This window comes from Lissotriton vulgaris, chromosome 11 (genome assembly GCF_964263255.1).
Source record: "Lissotriton vulgaris chromosome 11, aLisVul1.2, whole genome shotgun sequence".
In the NCBI taxonomy this organism is placed as follows: domain Eukaryota; kingdom Metazoa; phylum Chordata; class Amphibia; order Caudata; family Salamandridae; genus Lissotriton; species Lissotriton vulgaris.
This window is the reverse complement of record NC_141699.1, coordinates 954,985,000-955,009,598: the sequence shown is the minus strand read 5'-3', so window position 1 is coordinate 955,009,598 and position 24,599 is coordinate 954,985,000. Positions and strand designations below refer to the sequence as shown.

The window sequence follows — 24,599 nt, the reverse complement described above, 5'->3', positions numbered from 1 at the left end:
CACAGGGATTCAAGAAAAGGCCAGGATTATTTTCAGCAAGGGTAACAGAGTTACTACAAATATATGATGATGAAGCATTATCTTATGTCGATGACATCTATCTAACAGACGACCTAGAGACTCACTTGAAAAGAGTGAACACCATAATACTTGGGTTCGCATCTGAAGGGTACAAATTGAACATTAAAAAATCATGAATTGGCCATCTAACTGTCCTATTTTTAGGATACAAATTATCAAGTGAAGGTAAAAGCCTAGCAGACAACTTCTTAGAGAAGTGTGCAGTACTCCAAGCTCCAAAAACGCTGAAAAACTTACAATCAATACTAGGTTTCCTGAATTTCGGAAGAACATACATTCTAAATTATGCAGAGAGGGTTAAACCTCTCTACGAACTAATAAAACCTGATTTCAAACCAATTAATTGGACTCAAAAACATACAGAAATTTTAAGAACATTACAAACAGACATGTTAACTAAAACAAAACTGCAAACAAGCGCAAACAAACGCAACCTTGTAATTCGAGTCATCCCAGGAAGATGCGGATTCACATACCTGACCTCTAATGAGGGAGAAACGGTACCAATAGCTTACAAATCACACTTGTACACACAAGCTGAAATAAAATTCAGTTCTACTGAAAAAATTCTAAATGCGGTTCAAACTGCTGTAGCAAAAGAAAGAACCCTAGCCCAAGGGAAAAGGATATCTGTTTTAACAGCAGTATCAGTCCTTGAGGCAGTAACAAGACCAGGCATTCCAAATGCTATAGCTCTAGAGCCAAAATGGATACAATGGGAAAATTCTCTTGCTACAAAAGATCTTTAAAGATGGCGCTTGAAAATGCCGATCGCGAATTCCCGACACTAATAGTGTGCGATTCGCATTACTGCGTCCGGTCTTACAATAATTCCATGCAGACCTGGACTAAAAACGGTTACAAAGATGAGGCAGGTGACACAATAAAGCATAAAAACTATGGAATCAAGTAGTTCTTTTACAGAAAGAACTACAAAAGACCCACGTGATACATACGCAGAGTCTTCAACGAGATGGCGTTCACGTTGCAGGGAATTAATTGGCTGACAGAGCCACAGCGGCAGCTGATCACTCGGCTTCCGTAGCCACAAAAAAAGCGTACAAAAAAACAAATAGATGGCAAAACGCTGCTTGCAGTAAAAGCCTTAATGGAAGGCAATTATCCAGCATTACCTCTAAATTATCCACTTGGAAATACATACATAATTGATGCGAACTCCATTCCGTTTGCTCAAATCCTTGGAGTGGGGGATAGAGTAATTCCTAACACGAACCGGAGAATCTTCTTGATTCAAGAAGCACACATGGGATTGGGTCTGAGGCACCAAGAGATCCTGAAATCTCTACTAGAATTACAATCACAATACTGGTGGCTGGGGATGAGCGTGCAAATTTATAACTTTGCAATGAATTGTGAGGACTGCAACAGAGATCGCAGTTGTGAACCGGACCAGACATCTGCCCGGACACCACTATTAGACAGCATCAGGCAATCTTTGCGCAGACATCCAGACGGAAAAATGCGATCACATAATTATTAAGACGAGATTTATTTGGATGTGACCCCAGCGCTCGGCTGACACCAGAACCGTTATAAAAGATTTGCGAGTCTTTATCGGCACATACACAATTGGCGTTCTACATTCTGACCAGGGTCCTGCGTTTAGCTCTCGAGCTTACAAGGAGGCCATGGCCAGCATGGGCATTGCATTGCGGTATTCTAGTCCATTTCATCCCGAGGGAAATGCATAGTGGAGAGAAAAAAACGTGACATAAAGCAATCTATAACAGCGAGGGTATTAGGTTCGGGTGACGGGTGGGTCAAACAGCTAATAAGTGTCCAACGTAGTCTTAATAACATGCCAAGAAATTCTCTAGGAGGTATCAGTTCGCACAAATTTTTATTTGGTACTAGAATGATCATCCAGGATTTGGATTGTCAGACTTCAGTGGTGAAACAAAACACCTTTGATATCAAAGATCATTTGGCTGTTTTGCAGGACTTAAATTAAACAAGAAAAAGATGAGTAACGAAAAGCTAAATCCAACGCCCACTGAAGAAAAACCACCTGTCCCAGCAAGACCTGTCTGGATTGCAAAGATTGGGCATCTGGCCAGAGAAAAGATTGCGGTGAAGAAGGAATTTGGGCCTTCTTACAGAAAAGCAGTACCTGTCTTAGCTGTCAGCGGAACAAGATCAGTAGTACTACCGCACCTTGGTGGTAAAAAGGAGAACCGAGTTGTATCAATCGACCTGGTGAAACCACAACCATGTGGCCAATAATAATAAAAGTAGTAGGCCCAGTGGACTCCCAAGAAATAGCAGAAGACCAAATCTTGCTACAAACCAAGAGGTTCAAACGGAAGGCTAATCACTTTTGATAAACATGCAGTGAATAAAAAAGGACTATGCAACAAAGCCATGGAACTTGTGCCTCTTGAAACCCAAATTGCAACAGTTCGTCAAGAAATACCAGTCTACAACGATGTAACCTCAGACTATACAAATGTAACAAAAGAAAATCCAAAGATCAATGGAAATCCGGAAGCAATTCCACCAATTGACAGAACTGCATCTGGCTACTTTATCAACTTTGATGACTTTTCCGATGATCCAAGTGAACATGGAGACAAGCCAGCAACAAAAACTTTCAAAAAGAAAATGACAGAGCTCTTTCATCAACTCAGAGAAACATATCTAACTTCACCATGGATTAAATTATGGATTTTTTAGGTGTACTTTTCCTCCTTCTACGGCTCATCTTGGTTTTAAGATTGGGTAGATGTATTGATGGAAAATATAGCACAATGGACACAGCAGGTCAGAACATCAGCTTGGTCCTGAAACCACACAGTTCCTCTCACATCAAAAAAAAAAGAACTTCATCAGTGAACTTCACAGCCATCCCTATACCTGGTGGTATAGCATAGGGCAAAACTGTCTATGAAATCTATGGCCCGGTTGAGCTCTTGAAATATCCACACCAATTTAAGATCTCCTTAAGTGACTTTGTATCACCTAGTACCTTCTCAGAAGATTGGGACTTTGAAAATATTAATAATATGTTGTCAGATTTAGAAATGTCAGCAAAATTTACTGACCATGATTATTTACAGGGTTCATCAAATTATGAGGAAATGTATTGTTACAATCACTTTGGGCATCATTACCTGCATAAATCTGCTAAGCCTAGAAATGTTTTCAGTTATAATCAGTGGGAACATGTCCAACTCCGCCAAAAGGCAGTTCAAAAACATTTTTTGAGAAATCCCATACTTCTCAGGATTTAATTACACTAATCCAGAAATGTTTTACTACAAGATGTTAAATAAGACAGGAGTGAAAAACATGTCGACAAATACTAAACTGATTTATTCTGAAAAATGTTATGAAAAAATGTCTACATTGGGTTTTGAATTTTGGAAAAATAACATTGAGACAAAAACCATCTGGGGTACAAAAGAATGGCAGGTACAAGGTCTAGAATCATTGTTTAGAACCTGCATGATCCCAGAACAAATAATATTCTTGAATGACACCATTCAACAAACAACATGTCTTGGTTTAGCCAAGATAAAAGATTTAATCAACCCGTCTATACCAAAGTCTATGCCTGATAGAAACACCACTACAGATGAGCGGTTAGACGTGTCCTATATTTTAAAACAAAAGAGAACAATTCCTGATTGGAACAAATGGTTGATCTGGCCCACAGACACTAATAAGTGTCAAGATAGATTCCTGAACAAAATACAGGGGTTTAAACAGAACAGACCAGACCCAAGATATTCCCAACGACAACATTCAGGGATAGTTACAACATACAGTGTAGGAAAACTATGCCTCGATTGGCTACAGAGATCCACACTTCCCGAAACTAAGCGACACTTAACTTTACTTAAAGAAGGCGCTGACTTACGAGATTTCATAATGGGACCTCACAAATAGCGTCAATAACGTTTCACATATGCCGGTATATACGCAACTTACAATGAAGCTTGGAAAGTAACACAAATTGAAACTGCAGAAAAAATACGAGAAATTGATCGTATTCATTTGGAAAAATCCCTTTCTGTAGTGGACAATGGTTTAACGACTCTGTCCCCCAGAATTTGTTCACTGGACAGCATTGTATCATCTGCTATTGATATAATAGAACAGGATATGCTAATGTTACAACATGGCCAGTCCCAATTACGTTCTATTGTACAGCTAGGCTGGACATTACAAAACCTCCGTTCAGGCTACGTGCCATGGCGTCTAATCAACACAACGTCATTATTTTCTATCTTTAACCTTACTGATAGACAAATCTTGTTAGCACAAAAAGTAGCAGACTATACGGTGCTGAGCATTGAAAAGCTAGAAAGATTACCATTGACAATGTCAGAAAGACCTGTCATTAAATGGATAATACATGGCACCATTACAATCCCGATAACAACTTTTCAGTTTCAATACTGACAAAAGTATATACCAGAAGGCCTGTATGAAAGGTTGGGTAAAGGATACATCAAATCAACCTGGAATTTACCTTATACGTAAATGTTATAGTGGAGGGAAAAAAGAGGTATTTCTCAGTGGTAACAATTGTGAAAAATCACTAAGCGGTACACTTCTGTGTCAAGGTATTAACTTGTATAGAGCCTGCGAAGGTTCACAAAACAACCTTTCATCTGCAAGGCACCCCTGCTACACAGACAGAGCCCTTTTTCAGACAACTTTCCATCGGTAGTTACATTATATTAAGTGACCACAGCTGTTGTGGCATGATGCCAGGAAAAGCCTATCTCGTGAGCGTTACTTCCAGGGTCATTTGTTGTATGCAAGTATTGTATCCAAACAGCAATCCAGACATGGAGGCAGCAATATGGCCTTCTGTTAATATCTCTCCTATTCGAATTGATACTTTAAGCAGAATGAAGTCTATTCTTTTACAAACAATTGTGCCTTTAACCTTGTCCAAAGGACGTATGACCTGCAAGTTGCAAGGACAGTGGCAGAGATACATACCCTATTATCGACTAATTGCCGTGCATTTCGTAGAAATGTTAAGCCAAATTTTAAACATGTCAGATACCAGTGGCATCGCACATGTATTTAAGACAATTTTTTTGGGACTGTTAGCACCCTTTGAAACAGTTCTGGGCATCTTCCCAAATTTTGTGCATTCTCTTTTCGGTGGCCTGCCTCTTATTTTGGGACTCGTAGCAGGAATATTATTTTTGTTCCTTCTGCTCCGATCTGGCAAGCCAAGTCACAGACAAAACTCAGGCTACGATGGAAGAAACGATCCTAGCAATACGATACCGAGACCGTATCTCTAAGGTCCTCGGATTGGCCCGGCTAAGAGATCTGAATACTACCTGGTTTCTTTCATTCAGACCAATATGGCAAAATTGCATCTTACCTGTGCTTCGATGTCTACTATGCGGAGAAGAATGCGTGTTGGACGTCTGTCTTACACTACCATCAGCAGTACCAATGGATATCGATACTTTGCTCGGTCCGGTAACGACTCATGCAACGTGTTGTCCCCAGCGGCTACCTATTCTGATGAGGGAATTCGTTGAGACTTCACCATTACGATTAGGTGGCGGTGAAGTACGAGATGAAAGCAGCACCATACAGGTACAACCTTCCGTGAACATTGCTGATCTAGACACCGATGATGGCAATGCTTCGCATATATGCACTATTTCAACTTTTTCGGAGTTGGCCCAACTTTCACCTACTGTGGTAGACGTGTTTTTTACCGGCCTATCTGAGGTAATGTTCTCTCCTAACAACGAGAATACTAATTGAAATAGCGAGCACACAGCATCCCCTGAACTTTGAATTCGGCCTTCAGTTTTGATAAACACTGCAAACTGCAAATCCAAACTGCTGAAAATGTTTAGAACTATTTTTTCCCATGAAAGCAAAATTATTTTTTCCCAATTTCCTAAATATTTTTTTGGGCACATGATACTCTGCTTAAAGTAGAACTATTCTTAGAGAACAGAACTTCTATTATTAGAGACTCTAGAGACAATATTTTGAAATCAGCCTCTAGCACATGTACAATCTTGTATGAATATGTGATGAAATGGTCTCAACCTTTTTTTCTGTAATAAGAGCCATTTCATGAATGTAAATTTCGTGATTCATTCAGTCAACATTCTAAATGAACAACATTTTACCTGAATGATACCACAGCTTTAAAGCTTACAGTATAATACTCATTTTTGTTTATCTATACCATTTCAAATGCATTTGATGTATTTTGGGGTGAGCTGGAAAACACATGCATACTTATATGTTTATATATTGCTTAGCATTTAGTAATGATGGACATTATACGTGGAGTGGGTGTTGTGAATGTATCTAGGACCCTAATTAAATATTCCCGACTTATGCCCTTATGTGGTTATAACAAATCCTATCCTTATAAAGGCATAAGAATCATATTCCTATTTAGTAATAGCCAATGCAGTCCAAATACGGCAAGCCTACTTCCTTAGACTCCTAGAAAGTAAAACGAGTTCTTTAGACATACCAAACCTCCAGCAACCCAGGAATTCCCCCTGCTTTTGTTTTTATTTGTCCTAGAACTCCTGCGAGTCCTGAAAGAACTGCCAGTTCTCAGTGACATCTTTTATTGACGTCTTATGTCCAACCTTACGTCAAACACGGCACCTTCCAGGTATAAATATACCAGCATTTGCCTTAAGCAACACACGGTGGTTTGGAGCAGAGCGGATATCTACTTACCCAAAGCCCAGCTGATGCGAGTGCCGAAGGAAGCCATCCCACCCATTTGACGCACTGAGAAAGACTCTGTCTTTTCTCCTGCCGAGAAAATCCAGCTCCAGTGTTTCCAGCCACCCTTGCGGGTAACTGGGAAATTGAGTCCTGATAACGAGATACAAGACCTCCTTCATTCTAAAACCAAGGTACGGAGCTGATTAGATCCTACGGAGCTGATTAGAACCTTAGAGAATTCTCTATTCAGATTCTTGGCAAAACTAACTTACCTTAAACTGCAACTCCCTTACTCCTTCCCACGTACTAGGCTTACGTTAGGTACACTGGGGTAGGCGTATTTAGAAGCACCAGTTGAGTACGTTTAGTCAACTTTTATCATTGTATATAATTGTATATATTTTATCTGTTTTAAGTATCATATGGCTCAGAAACCATATCAATGCTTTTACAGTATTATTTCATAATACTCCTTTTACTGTACGCACTTTACTTTATGACAAGTATTGCAATTGTGGCAATCTACTTCTCTTGCATGCGAAAGAAGACTGCTCAATAAATAATACCTTTTATTGAAAACGCCCGTCTCTCTATTTCTCTGCACTCTGGTGAAACTAAGCATGCACGATTGACTGAGTGAAATAGCTATCTATTGTTTTCACACGACTATGGAGATATACTCCTTATTCTGGAGGGAGCAAAGTTGTCATGTTTAAGCGGTTGTCAGAAGCTAATCCCTTCTTGTCTAATCAGGGAAGTTAACTCCTCCCTGTTCATTTGAGAAAGTTTCTAGGGACCTCTGAGCTAGCTGGCATGCCTAATTAAGTCTAACATATTCAGTAGAGACCTAGTCGACCTCAGTCCTACTTCTAAACTGCCGTTTATGTTATTCCAATGCGCAGAGCCTATAAGGAATATAGGAACTACACTACAAGAAGAGGAAGAAGGCACAAATCAGAGACAGTGAAAACAAAGTTTTTGATTAGATAATGGGGAAATATACGACAGAAAGATGGCTCTGTGTTCAGCTGTTGGGGGCTTCAGCGGGCAATCAGCGTTTCTCCTCCCGTGTCCCGCCGGTAATCTCGCCGGTCCCCCCACCGCTCCAGCACCTTCCATCAGTGCAGCGCGGCCGAGGGGGGGACTGCAGCTACCAGGAGCCTTAGCAGGGAAAGCTGCCACCGCCCACACCGCGTCCAGAGGCGCTTAAGTTTTGAGAGAGCCCCGGTGGAGCGGGGCTCTGTGTTCAGCTGTTGGGGGCTTCAGCGGGCAATCAGCGTTTTTCCTCCCGTGTCCCGCCGGTAATCTCGCCGGTCCCCCCGCCGCTGCAGCACCTTCCATCAGTGCAGCGCGGCCGAGGTGGGGACTGCAGCTACCAGGAGCCTTAGCAGGGAAAGCTGCCACAGCCCACACCGCGCCCGGAGGCGCTTAAGTTTGGAGAGAGCCCCGGTGGAGCAGGGCTCTGTGTTCAGCTGTTGGGGGCTTCAAAGGGCAATCAGCGTTTCTCCTCCCGTGTCCCGCCGGTAATCTCGCCGGTCCCCCTGCCGCTGCAGCACCTTCCATCAGTGCAGCGCGGCCGAGGGGGGGACTGCAGCTACCAGGAGTCTTAGCAGGGAAAGCTGCCACCGCCCACACCGCGCCCGGAGGCGCTTAAGTCTGGAGAGAGCCCCCGTGTCGCGGGACCGCGCGCGGGCTAAGCCCGGGCAAAGTGAGGGCCCTCTGTGGCCCTCGGAGGCCAGAGGAGGACGGGACGGGCCACCCCCCTTGGTTCCCCACGACAGAAGGAGGTAAAATAGACTCATCTATACACACCTACTTTTGCTTCATACCCAAGGGGCACTATTATGTGAAACATTGAACATCTTAGGTGCTGTTGCCATTCTCATTACAAACCTGCGAAAAACTACTACATCATGACTTGTAAGGGGGTGCCCACATATACAATCCCTCAGAGGGTCTCGCGCAAGGGGACACTGGACCACTATGTTAACAGGGCAACACCTCCCATTGCTTGTGAACTAGAGAGTCCACTAAGATGCCCGTCCGCCGAGAGCATACCTAGTATGAGATCTTCTCGACAGACAACGGACCTAGCAGAAATTCCATCTTGGTTAGAGGAACTAAACATTCTATGTAAATCTACGGTTGTTCCTGTGGAGTCAGGAAGTATGCGGACTAGAACTCCCAGCACTCCTACCTGCTCCACAGATAACACAAGTCCCAAGACTACTACCCCCTCCCAACCAAATGTAAGATTGTCGGGTGCTCTCCCCTTATTACCAGTAAAAGCTATTAGGCAACCTTTAGTGTCTCCGCAGGTTTCCTCTATTAAAATAAAGAGATCAGAGGCTAACCACACGGGGAGCCAACCTAAACAACAAAAGCTGCACCTAAGCCCACCAACGCCCATCACTACCACCCCAAAACCCTCTAGGGTACTTGCTAACCCAGATTCTCCTGTACCCCCTATTCAGCCAACACTCTTGGCCCAAATTGCAAATATGGTTAAACCCATAATATCCCCATTGCTAAAAAAAATAAACAACTTAGGGGACAGGCTGACAGGTTTAGAGGAAATGATTAAAGCCAATTTTCCACACTTAAAAATCATGTGAGGCCTCAGCCACCCACAGTCTTTAGTTGACAGGGAAGTGCCCATAACAACTGCATGTGGTAACACTGTTAAAAATCACCCTGTAGCAGCGCAGATGCGAACCTCAAACACTCTGAAGGCTCTAATAAAACCCCCAAGAGCACTGAGCACCTCCCCCAGAGTAGGGTTGAATAAAGATCCCACATCCCATAAGGAGAGAGCTGTAAACCGTGGCATCATGACACAAAAAGCTAATCATATACAGTTACTGCCAGAGGCCGCTCCATTTGTGTGTATACTTTCGGGAGTGCCAGCACTTACAAATGGAAAATCGGAAAAACAAGAGGATCTAAGAAATAAGGTTGTGTTTTGGTTATCTAAAAACAGACCCCTACCTGCTAACATCGATGGTAGAATAGCAAGTGTCAGAAGGGTGGGCTGGCTGGGTCCCCTTCGTAAAGATATACCAGGGGACTTAGTTGTAGTCAACTTCAGGAACAAACACATTGTCCAACACCTACACAACTGGCAGCCAAGAATAGGAGATGGCCCCATATCCACCTGGGATCTTCGTGATTTTTACCTGAGAGCATCATTCTTCCCCCCTCTGAAACCATATGTAGTGAGTAACCGTTCCCTGGGTAGAAGTAGTCTTGTCTCAAGTGGTTACACCATTCCCACCCTCAATCGTTTTGACATAATTTCGGTCTAATTCTGATGAACTGAACAGATACGGTCATTACCTTAAACGAAATTGTTTTCTCTTCTTTTCCAACATGTAATGAATGATCCTATTTTTTCCAATTAATATGGATAATTTGAAATGCGTATCCATAGGGAAAACTTGTATTTTATATTGTAAAGTACATTTTATTGCCTTGTTGTTTTATGCTTTTATGGTTATACATTCTAACCGAATAAAGTACTTGATTGATGGTGATGGACAGAAAGATGGAGAAAGTGACAGAAACAAGGCAAGTCTTAGAAAGGGAAGATGACATTTAGTTCAGTGAGATGCATTCGTGCAATGTAGCTGAATCTAGAATGAGAGAAATATAAATCAATAGAAAGGATATATAAAACAAGGAAAGTAACTGATATTCAGAAATGTGATGTGAATTAAGGAGACTTAAGCATTGTGATAGCTGTGAAACAGCTGTATTTTGAGTTTAGTACATTTCTTGTACCGAGCCTGTTTCTGTTAATGCAGATTGAGTAATCTACCTGGTAAGGCACCTTCTGCTCAGTAGGGTGTTTAAAAGTTAATTGAATGTGAAGAAGAGTGGAGGAAAGATGGCCAGTGGGATTGTTTAGATATTTGGGACTCTGCTGGTCTGCTCTGCCAGACGTTTTGTGTTCTCTGTTTTCGTCTGTCTGTGCCTCTTTATCTGTTGTGTCTTTTTATCTGTTATGCCTTTTTACATGTTTGTGCCTCTTTATCTGTTGTGCCTCTTTATAAGTGTGTGCCTTTTGTCCACACCTTTTAACTTTTTGTGCCTTTTGTCTGTCTCTGCCATTTCTGTTTCTGTTTTCACTTTTGTTTTGGTTTTCCTGTTGCTTTTTTCCTACCCCTTCCCACCACTGCTGACCTCTTGGCCCCTCCCCTCCTGCATTATCCCTCTCCCACCTCCCAGCTGCTCTTCCTCCCCCTACTTAATGACGGCTACTGCACAGTGTGCACCACTGGCATGCTGCTAGCATGCCAAAGGCAAGCTTGTCTGTGCCCGTCTGTGACTCAACCGCGACCAGCGGCAGGGACCCTGGTCCTCCGACCCCTCCGCCGCTACGACTCAGTAACCCTCCACACACCCAACCTCGGGTGCAACAGCAACTGCCAGGTCTCAACACCCGGCATCACCCAAGGCCCATTCTCCTGCCGACACTGCTGCCACACCTTCACTCACCTCGAGACCCCGACAGCTACCCCCAACCCACTAGACGCCACTGCACCCAAGCCTCTAAGCAACATTCTCCTCAATGTAGACTCCCTGCACAGACATGCAGTAGAAATCTGGGACCTCCTCAACACCATCTGGCATGAATGCCTTCCTCACAAAGACCTGGACCAATGCCAGCTCTGCACCTGTCATTGCAACCGCCATCCCCAATGGGTACAAGATTAAGAGGAAAGACCATCTCACCACCCTGGATGAGGCCTCGCCATAGTCCACAAAAGCTCCCTCTGACAGAAAACCTCAATCTCAAATGACTCCTCACCCCCTATGAAACACATCCACTTCCGGATCCAGGTTAACCCCAGAACAACTCTCGCCTACAGACCTCCGGGACCCCGCACCACATTCAATAACACCATCTCAGACTACATCGCACCCCATGCCCTGCTTAGAGACCTGAAGCTCAGTGACCCAAACTCCACCATCCTCCTAGACAACCTCGCCAACATCGGACTGAAGCAACTTGTCACCACCCCCACTCACCAGGCGGCACACACCCTAGACCCCATCTTAACTGGTGGAATCAACATTTACTTCAGTCACACAATGCAACCCCTCTGGATGGACCACCACTGTGTTCACTTCTCCTTCTCAAAAGCCACAACACACAAGCCAATGGCACACACCCATGCAGAAACTGAAGAGCACCTCGCCTTTGCCCTCTGTTGCACTCCTCCCCACCATAATCGATGCCAACTCAGCAGCCACCGAACTCCACAAATTGATTGCCAACTGTCCCAACGCACCCCTCCAGAACTCAGACAACACACCACAAAAGCCACCTGGTTCACAAGGGACCGCCGAGAATCCAAGCGCTCATGCCGACGACTCGAGAAAGCATGGAGGAACAGCAATACCCTGGAAGCATGCACCACCTTCAGAATCGCCACTACAGCAAACCACCAACTCATAAGATCTACGAAGAGAAACTTCATTCAGGACAGAATCCTCTCAGACTCCAGCAACTTGCTGGAACTCTTTAACATCATACAAGAATTCACCAGACCCCCCCAGCAGAACCTCTGTCATCTCTCCCTCCCAGGACCTCTGCAACAAACTCGGCTCCTTCTTCCACTACTAGATCAGAACACTCTACGACAACTTCGCCGAACAAGACCAAGGCACCGACCCAACACCTCCCACCAGCAATGCCACTCAACAGACCATCCTCTCCTGGACCCCGGTCACCACAGAAGAAACTGCAAAAACCATGAGGAGTATACACCCCGCAGCACCTCTTCCACAGGGTTGCCTCCAGCATCACACCAGAATTACGACAGACAATCAGCTGTACCCTTCAAACAGGCATGTTCCCCTACGACTGAAAACACGCAGTAGTCAAACCCCTCCTCAAGAAGCCCTCCACAGGCCAGACAGACCGCAACTACTACAGGCCCATCTCTCTCCTCCCTTTTGCAGCCAAAGTCACCAAGAAGATCGTCAACATCCAGCTAACAAAGTTCATCGAATCCAACTACTTCCTCAATCCGGCTTCCGCAGCAACCACAGCACCGACGACACCCAGCTCATCCTCTCCCTCTCTAACGCACCTGACATCACCAGACAAAATTTACAGGAAGGAATGAAAGACATCGCATCCTGGATGAACAGCAGCTGCCTGAAGCTCAACTCTGAGAAAATGGAAGTCCTCATCCTCAGATCCACCCCTCCACGTGGGACGACACCAGGTGGTCCCCGCCTTTGGCAGCCCTCCCACACCCATGGACCATGCCCTCAACGCAGTATCCTCCACATGTATCAACACTCTGCCCAATAGTGGTCCACCTTATCACCTCTTCTGCTAGTGCTAGTATCGCAGCGCGGGGACACGCCGTCTGGCGTCACCATGCGCTCTACAAAACTCCCTATTATTATTATTATTATTATTCCACAAGGCCTTTAAATGGACCCCCCCCCCCGACTCCAGAAAGACTGTCACACCAGCACTCATCACCAGCAGGCTGGACTACGAGAATAGCTTCTATGCCGGAATCAATACATCTCTACTCCACAAACTCCAGACTGTCCAGTATGCAACAGCCGGGCTTGTCCTCAGTATCCCACAACAAGGCCACATCACCCAGCACCGACGAGACCTCCACTGGCTCCCCATTGAAAAAAGAGTGCCCTTCAAGCAGCTCACACATGCCTACAAAGCCCTCCACAACACCGAACCCCAATACCTCAATGAAAGAACCTCCTTCTATTCTATTCCCCCAAAAGAAATCTACGCTTCACTGACCTACACTTGTCCGAAATCCCTCACATCCACAGAGCTAGGACGGGAGGCAGATCCTTTCTCCTACATCTCAGCCAAGACCTGAAACAAACTCCCCCTCAGCATCAGACGAAGCCCCACACTTCAAACATTCAGAAAGAGCCTCAAGACCTGGCTATTTGGATGACCGGAACGGCCCGAAACCCCCCTCCCCCCAGAGCCTTGAGACCCTCATGGGTGAGTAGTGTGCTATACAAATCTCTGATTGATTGATTGATTTCTCATTTATGCAACGCAGCGCAGCAAGTTCCCTTGCTGTGCAACGTTTCATGAATAAATAGTAAATATACCTATTGATTACTATTTTTAATTATTTTTTTGCCCACCACAAAATGTATTCTTAGATACTATTCCAACCTTTTTCAAAAAATCTAGATTTGCTTGCCTCTTTAGCTAATGTTGATGTGGACCTTTCATCTTTCTTTCATACTTATTTTGTTGTTTGTTTGTGCAGTTACATATTATACCACACACATTTTCTCTGAGCTTAGACTTGCTGCATTCGCTTAGCCACATTCACTGAGCCACCAAAGGTGAGCCAAAGAAATGTAACAGAAACCATTTTACCTATGTGGATTGAACTCAGGTGCATTATCCAACATGCCAGTCACTCATAATGGGCCACATTAAATACCATTTGGCACAATGCAGCAAGGCCACTTGCTACGCTGAGTTGCTTCAAATGGAGAAAGCTGTACAGCACCATCTTTATTTTTTGAAGGATTTATATAACGCGAACATGGTATCAGAGTGATTTACAAGTAAGGTAGTCAAACAAAAGAGACAATGTACAAAGAAACATAGTATTTCGAGATAAAGACTTATGTTACAGCTGGTTGTTCTACTAGTCCGAAATAATGTTCAAATGAATTTTGTCATAAGAAGAGATTTAACTTCTTTTTTCAAGGAGGCAGTTGATGGGTTGAGTCTGATTTCTGGAGGTAGTGCATTCCAAATACCTGGCGCAATTCCAGTGAAGGCGCGATTATATGTTTTCTTCTTGGCAAATCTCTGAGGCTTCAAAAGAAGGTTGTTGGCGCTCCTGGAGGATCTGTTTCCACACGAGGGCTCCAGTTTCTGGGTCAGGTACCTCAGGATGTTGTGATTTAGGGCTCTGTGTGTCATGCAAGCAATTTGTAGATGGATTTTTTATTCGAAGGATAGCCAGTTAAGCGCTTTGAAGTCGGGGTAAATATGGCAATGTCTTTTGGAGCCTGTGAGGAGCCTGTCCGCTGAGTTGAGTGATGCTCTTAGCGGGGCAGTTGTCGATCTAGGGATCTAGGGAGTTCACAGAGAGTTGCACTACCATATTCTAGTCTGGGAATTACTAGTGTTTGGACTGCTAGTTTGAAGTCGTTTACTGGGAGGAAGGGTTTTAATTTTCTCAAGGTGGGCATCTGAAAGATTTCACCTTTTTGCTGCGGCACTGATATGTTTTTGCATGTTTAGGTTACTGTCCAGAGTTACTCCCAGTGATTTTGTTGAATCTATAATAAGAGGCTGTCAGTTGAGCACTGTAAGATGTTTAAGCCATTCTTGTATGATGTTTGTTTGGTTAGATGGGCGATTAGTAAGAATTTGGTTTTGAGGGCGTTTAATTTGAGGTGGTATTAAGTCAACCAAGGCTGAGTTTTTTGTAGAGTCAGATTGAGAGCTTTGATGTCATCCGGAGAGTTTATCTTTAAATATAGTTGTGTGTCGTCTGCGTACATGTGAAAGAGGATATTAGCTGAGTAGAGGATCTCAGTGAGTGGCTCCATGAATAGGATGAACAGTGTAGGCGAGAGGGAGGAGCCCTGTGGGACTCCTAATGTGACTGGGACGGTCCTGGACAGGGATTGGTTGACCTTGACTCTGGGATTTATTTTGGAGGAAAGAGGTAAACTAATTTAGAACTGACCCTGATTGGCCCATTCTGTATTGCAAGAGGTCTAGTAGATTATCATGTTTGACGGTATCAAATGCCAAAGATAAGTCAAGTAGGATGAGTAGGCAGGCTTCGTTCTGATCTAGGCTTTTTAGTACGTCGTCTATTATGTGGGTCATGGCCGACTCCGTACTTGCCCTGTCCGGAAGCCAGATTGAAATTTATTGAGCAGGTGGAAGTTGGTGATGTGGTAGTCTAACTGGCTGAGAACACATTTTTCTTAGAGTTTAGCCAGAGTTGAGATGTTGGAAATTGGTCGGTAGTTGTTTAGGTCAGTGGGTCGTCGTCATATTTTTCAGGATGGGGGAAACTTGTCCCGATTTGAGAATATGAGGAATAACTCCTTGGACTAAGGCAGCATTGATGAACTTTGTCCAAAGTGGCAATAGCGCCGGTATGAGATCTTTGAGGTAGTTAGCAGGGAGGGGGTCAGAGAAGTGGTTAGAGGGGTTCAAGGACGTGAGTACTTTTAGGATTGTTTCTTCGCTGTAGGTAGTCAAGGAGGCCCAGGAGGTGTTATTTTTTAGGGCGAGCTTAGCTGTGCAGGTACCTTGGGTTGTTAGCGTGTGAGATGGCATGTCCTTCTGAGAGTCAGTCTGAGCTAATGAGGCCTTAAGTAGGTCTGTTTTCAGGAGTTAATTCTTTATTGTGAAGAAGGAAGAAAATTATTTGCAGCTGGGTGGAGAACATAGACCATCTTGGCGAGGGTGAGCTATGCCAAGAGATTAAGTTTTGACTAGTTCAAATATTTTCTTGGGTCAGTTCTTGGCTTGGTCTAGTTGATTTTTTTAAATAGTTAGCTTTTGATTGTCTGATCTTTCTATAATACAATTTTCTGGAGGATCTGAGAAGTTTAAGGTGGTCCGTGGATGGTGATGACCTCCATCTCTGTTCAGCTAATCTTGGGGCTCGTCTGTTCTCGTTGAGTCTATCATCATACCAAAGTTTAGAATCTTTTGTGGAGAGCCTCTTCAGTTGTAGACGCGCTGTTGTATCTAAAATTATGGTCATGAAGTTAAAGTAGTGTTGTGTCAAAGCATAAACATCTGTTAGGTCTTCCGGGGGTAGCAGGAGGCTGACACTGGCGGAAGTGAATAGGTCTGTGAGGGAGTTTTTTTTAGGATGCTCTTCCATATTTTGGTGATCAGACTAATCACAGGGGAGGATTGTGTTAAGCTGAATGGCCTCTGGGTTGGCAATCACCAAGTCAAGGGATGAGCCTTTGACATGTGTGGGGCTATTGCAGATTTGGTTGAGGTTAAAGTCCGAAAGGAATGTTTCGAGGCAATTTACTGCCAGGTCCTTAGGGTCATTCCAATGGAGATCGAAGTCACCAAGGAATATTTGGGTATTTTGTTGACCAGTATGTTTGGTCACGATACCCATGAGTTGCTCGATGAAGGTGAGGTTATCGTCTGGTGGGTCGTAAAATGTGTGCAGCAAACAAATTGTTTTGTTATTACCTGTGATATCTAAGCAACGATATTCACATGAGGAAAGATCCGGTGAGGGTGAGCAGCACACTGAGAGGCTGTTCCAGTGTATGCAGGCAATACCACCTCCTTGTCTAATAGGTCTATATAGTCTGGTGATGTCATAATTGGGAGGGACCAGTATGTCTAGTATTGGCCTGGATGATTCATTTAGCCAAGTTTCTGTTAGGATTAGGAGTTCCGGTTCGTGAGTGAGTATAAGGTCAACAATGTCATCTGCGTGTGCTGAGGCTGATGTACAGTTTAGTAGCATGCATTTGGTACACGGCTTGGAGGTCGTTGGAGGTTCCAGTGTTAATGGAACTTGCATAAGATTCTCCAGGTTTATACCTCTGGAGTTGCGATTAGGGGCTCTGTGTGTACTGAGTTGAGTTTTGAATAGGGAGGGTTGCTTCTGCTTGTTCAGATCTACTGTGGACTGTCTGGGTGGGGGGATCGTAGGAGATGAGTGGGGAGTGTATATCTTTAGCAGATAGAGTATTCTTCCTGCGGATCGGACGGGTTGTGGAATTGCAGTAAGAAAATGTTCTTCATCTTGGGGGCGGTTGATTAGGGGATAGTAGTTGCAACTGGTGCTGGGGTGTGGGGCTTTTGCTGTATGGGATCCTGCTCTTATTAACCGCATGTCGTCTGATCTTGGGTTGCTGTCTGGTCAGGTTCCGTAGCTTATGGAGGTCATCTTTGATATATTGTAGTGAAAGTAGGATTTCGTCTAGCCTAGGGTCTGGTGTGGGAGGGGTGTTAATAATGTGGTCTAGGAGTAGGGGGTGGGAGGGTTTGGGATGTGGATTGGAGGGTAGCAGTAGTCTGCATCTGCGTAGTGAGAACTATGAGTCTGGCTGTCCGGAGATGTGGAAGTAGAGAAAGGGGGGGAGTAAACAAAGGGAGGAGGTATGTATCGGAGGGGTGTGCATCGAGGTTATGGGCATGTGAGGGTTCCTATTGTTTGGGGGACTATTGTAAGGGAAGTTACTTGTTTGAATCCTAGGTGGAGGGGTAGTGATGTAGGAGTTGTGGGTGTGGTTCTCAAAAGCTTGGATATCTCCTGGCATCGGGGTGGGAGTATGAAAAGATGGGTTTGAAGGTGAGTGCCAAGGGAGCATGTCGGCGTGGACTTGGGGGGAATTATGGAGTTAGGGGTGCCTGTGGCGGGGGTAAAGGATGAAGGACTTTATCTATGATGAGCGGAAAGATGTTGTCGAGCAAGATAACATTTTGGTCAGAACATTGCAAGAGAATGATCCCAGTGTGAAAGATGGTGATTTTAGCTGATGCCCTAGAAAGCGGGAAGGGGATGATAGAGGTCTTGAGACCGTGCACTGTTTTCCTTGATGAGGAAACAGAGAACAGGGGGTAGAATGCTTCCTCCATTAAGATCTTCTCTTTGTGTAAAAAATTATGTCATTGGTTAAAGAGCCCTTGTTTAGAGAGTGGTAGGTGTCTGATATTGGTGTCTCGGGATATGTTTTTAGCAGCGAATGTTTAAAATGTTTGCTGCTTTTTTTGAGAGGTTAGGGGGTTCTTGATGGTGTAAATATGTTGACCTGAGAACTCCATTCTGCTAAGGGGCTAAAATGAGGGGTAGGCGAATAGGGGGAGTGCACTACTGAATTATTTCAGTGACTGCTTGGGAATAGCCCATTCCTATGGGCACTGAGGCCAATTTAAGATGGCCACCTGATTTGCAGAAGAAATATGGTACTGTCAACACCCTGCTTTTGCTGGTGCACTCTGTGCTGCCTAGCACCCATGTGCTATGCTGCAAGGGTGCCTGAGTAATGGGCAGGATTGTTTTTCTGCAGGAAGGGATAGCTTCCTGCACACAAAAATTCCTTGTAAGTCAATTTCCTCTTTCTATGTGTGATGCAGAGGAAATAACAAGGAGAAATAAAAATATTTTTCCTGGTTATGCCTAACTGGTGTGGCATTTTGATCTATTTCCAGAATTTCTAGCTTAGTAAATCTCGGAGTGCGCCAAAATCCATGGGTGGCTGCAGGGAAATGCCCAAGATCCATCCATGCTCAACCTCCAAGCCACAGTGTGATAAAGTGCAGCTCAAGGGGCTATGTTGCGTTACATTTTCTTTACGAAGCCATGTATGGGGACGCAAGTCGGCTTTTACGTGGGTTAGTAAGTACCAACTATCATTTTGCATCCAGGCTGAGCCAAAAAATGTGGAGCTGCCATGAAGCAAATGTTAGTAAACCTGGGCAATATATAGCAGGTATGCAAGTAATTGATGTTTGCTGACAATTTAAAGTCTTGCACTGTTGATCACCTGTAATTGTTTTTTTTTTTTTTTTTAAATGCGCCTTATACTAGACTTTGTATAAGTTTCATTTAGAGAATATTTCAGAGTCTGTGTGTGGTGTATTTTATTAAACTAAAATCAACAGTTTAAATAAAAAGACTCCTATTGGACACATCTAAATATTTGAAAAACGTGTTCACAACATTGAATCCATAAATAAGTAAAAAATGCTATAGCAATACTGTGTGCGGTACCTACCAGAAGCCAAGAGTTGTTCAAGTTGTCTCATTGGCTGTATCACTGATTCATCCGCGAATTCAGAGTCTGCAGTAAAGTACTCGGTAAGAGCCTTCTCAGCATCAAAATATTTCTGGTAGACAGATGTCCATGTTAAGCCCGGCTCCATGTTCTGACTATAGACTTGTTGGTGGACCGTGACTCTGAATTCCACGCCGCCAGTGCTATGCATTGTGAGCATTTTTGCCCCGTTATATCCCACAGGTGGAGTTTGCTTACGTACCGACGTTCTGCTTTCTTGTTTGCTTTGTGCTCTTTGAAGATTGCGCTTTCTGTTTGTGTCTAGTCTGTGTGAGCTGAAATGATAAATTCGACCCCTACATAATGATGTTTTGCTCCCTTGGGCACTTTAGTGTGGTAAACATCCTGCTGGGATGAATCTAATTATAGGAACATGGTAAATACAAACACTGCACTCCATTAAGCGTGTTCTGGGCCCTTCAGAAAAAAAAACACAAAAGCAAAATGAGCTGCCTTTCTGTACTAGCCACATGTGAAGTCCGGAGTGTAGTTGCCAAAAGTGCAGCAGGTGCAGTGGCACCGGAGAAAAGGGGTGTGAGGAGACTACTGAATCCCAAGTGTAGCTTTTTTTTTAGCAAATAAAGGAATGGGGTGGGTATATTTTGGTCCGTGCACTAGGGCCTGTGGCATCTTTACTAAGCCACTGTGTGAGGGTTTGATTATCTGTCAAAAACTTGGATTATTGTCGCACTCCATCAAATGAGTGCTGCTTAGATTTTGTAACCTTTCCTCTCTATCGCTTCTTTTGTTGAAGTGTGGATGATGTTTCACAGTTCATTTTATATGTCACAATTGCAGGATCATTAACCCAACGTTTCACGTCCAAATGCAATATGCACAATGTGGTTATTTTTTAGGTGCTGTACATCATCACATTTTGCTGTAATTCAATTCCTCAATCCCATTTTGTCCTATATAGAGCTCTTTGGAGGAGTGCAAAGGTGCTAGTTTGCAGTACATGTGTCCAGATTCAGGTTTGAACCTGGAAACTCATGTTGATGCACTGGGGTCAGGTGACCTTGCAGCAGTGAACTTTTCAGGTCCACCAGATAAGTTACACTTCTCTGATTGCTGGAAAATGGTCAGAAATACAAAAGGTTATGTAGTTAATAGTGATGGTTGATTTTGGAGGTTAATGGGGTGACCATAACCCACCAAAGACCAACCTTGTCTCACTCTCTTACCGCCAGCAGAGTTCTGCCCACCAAAGTTAGAGTTCCCCATGTTCTTCATGGGGATCTCAGTGACAGATGTCCATATACTGGAACAGCAGACGCCCCTTTTACAAAGCAGAATGCTGTGTTGGTGCAGTCTACTCGGAATTTCTTTTTTTTACATGAAGTTTGTTTCTAAAAAGCAACACATTTGTCTTTTAAATGAAGTGAACTTTTCATCTGAGCATCTCAGGGACATTTTGTTAATTTTAAGTGGAGGACTGTTATGTATCTTCTGGAGGGCCCGAGCAGGAACTATCAGAGGCAGACACCAAGGTATAAATGGTGGGAGGGGCCTCTGCCACAATGTCTTGATGCCTCGTTGGCTGATTATCTACTGGATCCATATTTTTTTCAATTAAATAAATCCATTGACTCATCCTTTTATAAATAGGAGTTTGACTGAGTGGGAGAATAGTGAATTTCAGGCATTTCTCCGATTAATCAAATCTCTAAATAACCACGTTTCAACATTCTTGGAAGACAAATCCGTCAAACACACTAATGTTGACATTAATGCAAATCTCTGTCTGCGACTCTTTCTTTTTCTGTGCACCTTCTAGTTATTTGCTCTTTCACTAGGTTAGTTCTAGGATTTGCATACGTTGTATAAAATGGTAAGGCACCTACAAGTATCTTTATATCCTATTTATCATTTGGTTAAATAAAGGTAAAAAGAACAAGATAATTGAAGGATTGTTTGAATTAATCCCAGCCCCTACAGTCTCTCTGAGCCACATTCCAGGCCATTGTTTTTCACCCACTGTGCCAATCTAGACAGAGACCCGTCTCATGCAAATTAGTCTTGTTTCTGCTCAGCAGGAACAGACCAGCTCAAACTCTCAGGCCAGGTCACCTCTAGATGGGAGCACAAGCATCCCCAGACCAGTTTCAACCTACTTAGGTCTCATCAGTGAGGGATAGCGTGAGTACTATGGCACTGTGAGCATGGCACCCACATTAAGGCATACTTGTCACTGTTAGGGAATCTACTGTGCAAACAACACGGCAATGGAAGAAATGATTGACTTAAAAAATTACAAGAAATATAAAAGAACAAAATTACTGATGACTTGTCAATGCAAATGTCATTGCCCACTATGAGAACCTTCAAAACCTTTAAATGGATGAAAACATTATATAAAAGAAATTAGTAATATGTAAAAATCTTTATTGCATGATATAAAAAGAAACCTTTGCAAGGTACAAGAGATGAAATTTTGACACTTATTAAATTGATAAAAAATATAACACTTATTATGTTTGGTAAAAATAGAACTCTGGTTCTAGTGTTAAAAAGCACCCGGCCCCCCACATTTCTGAACTCTCTTGTTGGTGCGCTGCATTGCAGGTGCCATTGATGATTATCCGTTCAAGGCAATTGTGTCCAAGGTTGTGTTTTAAGACCCAAAGGTGTCCAGCCTGTGCGCACATCCCTTTTTTGTGTCAGTTATGCATTGACAATTCTGACGGATTTTCGTGTATCAGGGTGCCCGCAAGGCAAAATTTACCGTTATTGCGGAGGTCAGTGGATCTGCTCCTCTAGCTGAGGTAGGGGTCAACATCTCCCCTCCCATAGTTTTTTTACTACACAGTCCATAAACCTCACTAGTGCGCAGTTTAAGTGTGTATTCCGTGGGTCGATGCAGGCCAATACTGCAGATCTGCACGTTCTAACTTCCTTGTTGATCCAGGTACTCCGTAGGAGGGTCCTTCTTTCTTTCAGGAGGCTTGGACACAGACACAGAACATGAAATATGTCTTCCCTATAGTTGCAACAAAATCGACATTGCTCCAAAGCTTGTTCTCTTTTCCATTTGGGAAGATGGCAGGACAGGTTGATCACCCCCAATCTTTGTTTTAAAAAACAGAGTTTAGTGTGTGCGTTGAAAGTGCAAGTTAAGTAGCTCTGAGGTGTCACCTGATCGTATGAAGTGAGGGTCATCCAACCATGGCTTCTTCTTGCAAGACTTGCTTTGTCTTCCATTGAGGAGAGCTTTTTTTGTGCTTATTTCTGGTAGCCTTTTGAACTAGTTTTGGCTAACGTGCAGGTCCAAAACATCGCCCAGACCTAGGGTTTTTAGCACGCTTGACAGATAGCGATGCCCCGCTTGCCATTGTTTTGTATTCAGATTGGAGTATAGGTGTTCGGCTAAACTGCCTTCTTTTGATAACCTCAGCTTGTGGCAGCACATTAAGAAATTCGTCATTCTGCCCAGTGATTGTTTACAGATGCCTAGTTCCAGCCTGATTTGTGCTGGTGACGTGAAAGATGGTAGCTGGAAGACTGTTCTACATTTTTTTGCTATGATTGTATCTAATTGGCCGCTGTCCAATCCTTTTAGCACCTCGCATCCATATGTTAGGGTTGGGATGACTTTTGTCAGTGCCACCTGAAGTGCAGGAGCGAATGTTGGGGCGAGTAATTTCTTATGGATGGAACTGAGAGCAAATGCTAAAGCTGTTCCTTTCTGTTTTTGCTCTCCCAGGTGGCTTTTGTATCTTCCGTTGTTGTTGAAGAAGACTCCTAAATATTTGTGGCATTTGGATTCTATAATGCTTTCCGACTTTAGGACCCATGCCAGCTTTTACGGCCTTCCCGGGCGAACCACCAAGATTTTTGTTTTCTTGTTGTTTATCTGGAGCTCGTTCTTATTTGAGTATGCAGCAATTGCGTCCATAAGCCTTTGTAAGCATATCTTTGTGCTACTTAGGAGAACCACGTTGTAGGCATATAATAGATTTGACAGCTGTAAGCTGGCTAGTTTGGGAGCATGAGAGTTGACTGTGTTTAGGTCTTCCGGGAGATCTGATAAAAATAGATTAAAAAGTGTAGGGGCCAAGATGCATCCTTGTTTGAGTCCTTCTGTTGTAAAAATTGGTTGTGATAGTCTGGAACCGTCGCAAATCTTAATCCTGGCCCATGTGTCCTTGTGCAGTAGCTGTAGGGCTCTTAGTAAACCATTCAGGATGTTCAGTGCGAAAAGCTTCTGCTATAGATTGGCCCTATTGACTTTATCAAACGCCGAACTATAGTCTATGAATCCCATGTAAAACTGGCTGGTGCTAAGCTCCGTCTGATCTATCAGACACAAGAGAGTCATAAGGTTAACTGCAGTGCCAGTTCCTCTTGTAAAACCAGTATGGTTTGGAGGGAATATTGAGTGTTTCTCTGCCCAATCCCGCAATGAATTCAGCAAAATCCCTGCAAAGTACTTCGCTTCATTATCGATAAGAGCGACTAACCGATAATTGCATGTGGATTTTTTGTCCCCTCCTTTGAAGATTGGTACAAGAATCGATCCTCGTCAAGAGGGTGGAATGTTATTCTTTGCTAAAATGGAAGGCAAAAGTGGAGCTAGTTTGAAGAAATCAATAAAATGAAACCAGTCACATAAAATAAATTAAACAACCAATTAAAAAGGGAAGAAAGAATAAAATAAGCAACCATTGACACTAGGCAAGGGAGAAACAGACTACCATTTCAGAATATTAAAGTCCTCTACATGCAAACATCATACATTGAGCTTGTTGTTCACCATATTCTCCATGTACAAACAATAACCTTTTTCTATGGGCCCAAAGATATTTTGATAAAGGAACTCTGACTTCCATTAACTATTTCTAAACCGTCTAAACCACAGTTATCACACTAACAAAGACCAGTGAAAAATGTAGTTCAGCACCTTCAAGAAACATTGCTTACTTCAGAACAGAAATATATGAAGAACATTTAAGAAACATAGAACAAAACACATTGTAACAACAAGAATCAATGCTATA

General features: G+C 43.4%; 1 protein-coding gene across 1 annotated transcript in view; it reads right to left on the bottom strand.

The window, feature by feature from the left end:
• Window positions 1–19,762, bottom strand: part of LOC147683742 (nicotinamide N-methyltransferase-like) — a 61,452-nt gene extending 41,690 nt beyond the window's left edge. Inside the window, exon 1 of the mRNA XM_086942572.1 lies at window positions 19,543–19,762. Coding sequence (XP_086798698.1) covers window positions 19,543–19,762 — 220 coding nt within the window. The remainder of the gene's footprint in view (window positions 1–19,542) is intronic.
• Between the last annotated feature and the right edge of the window lie 4,837 nt (window positions 19,763–24,599).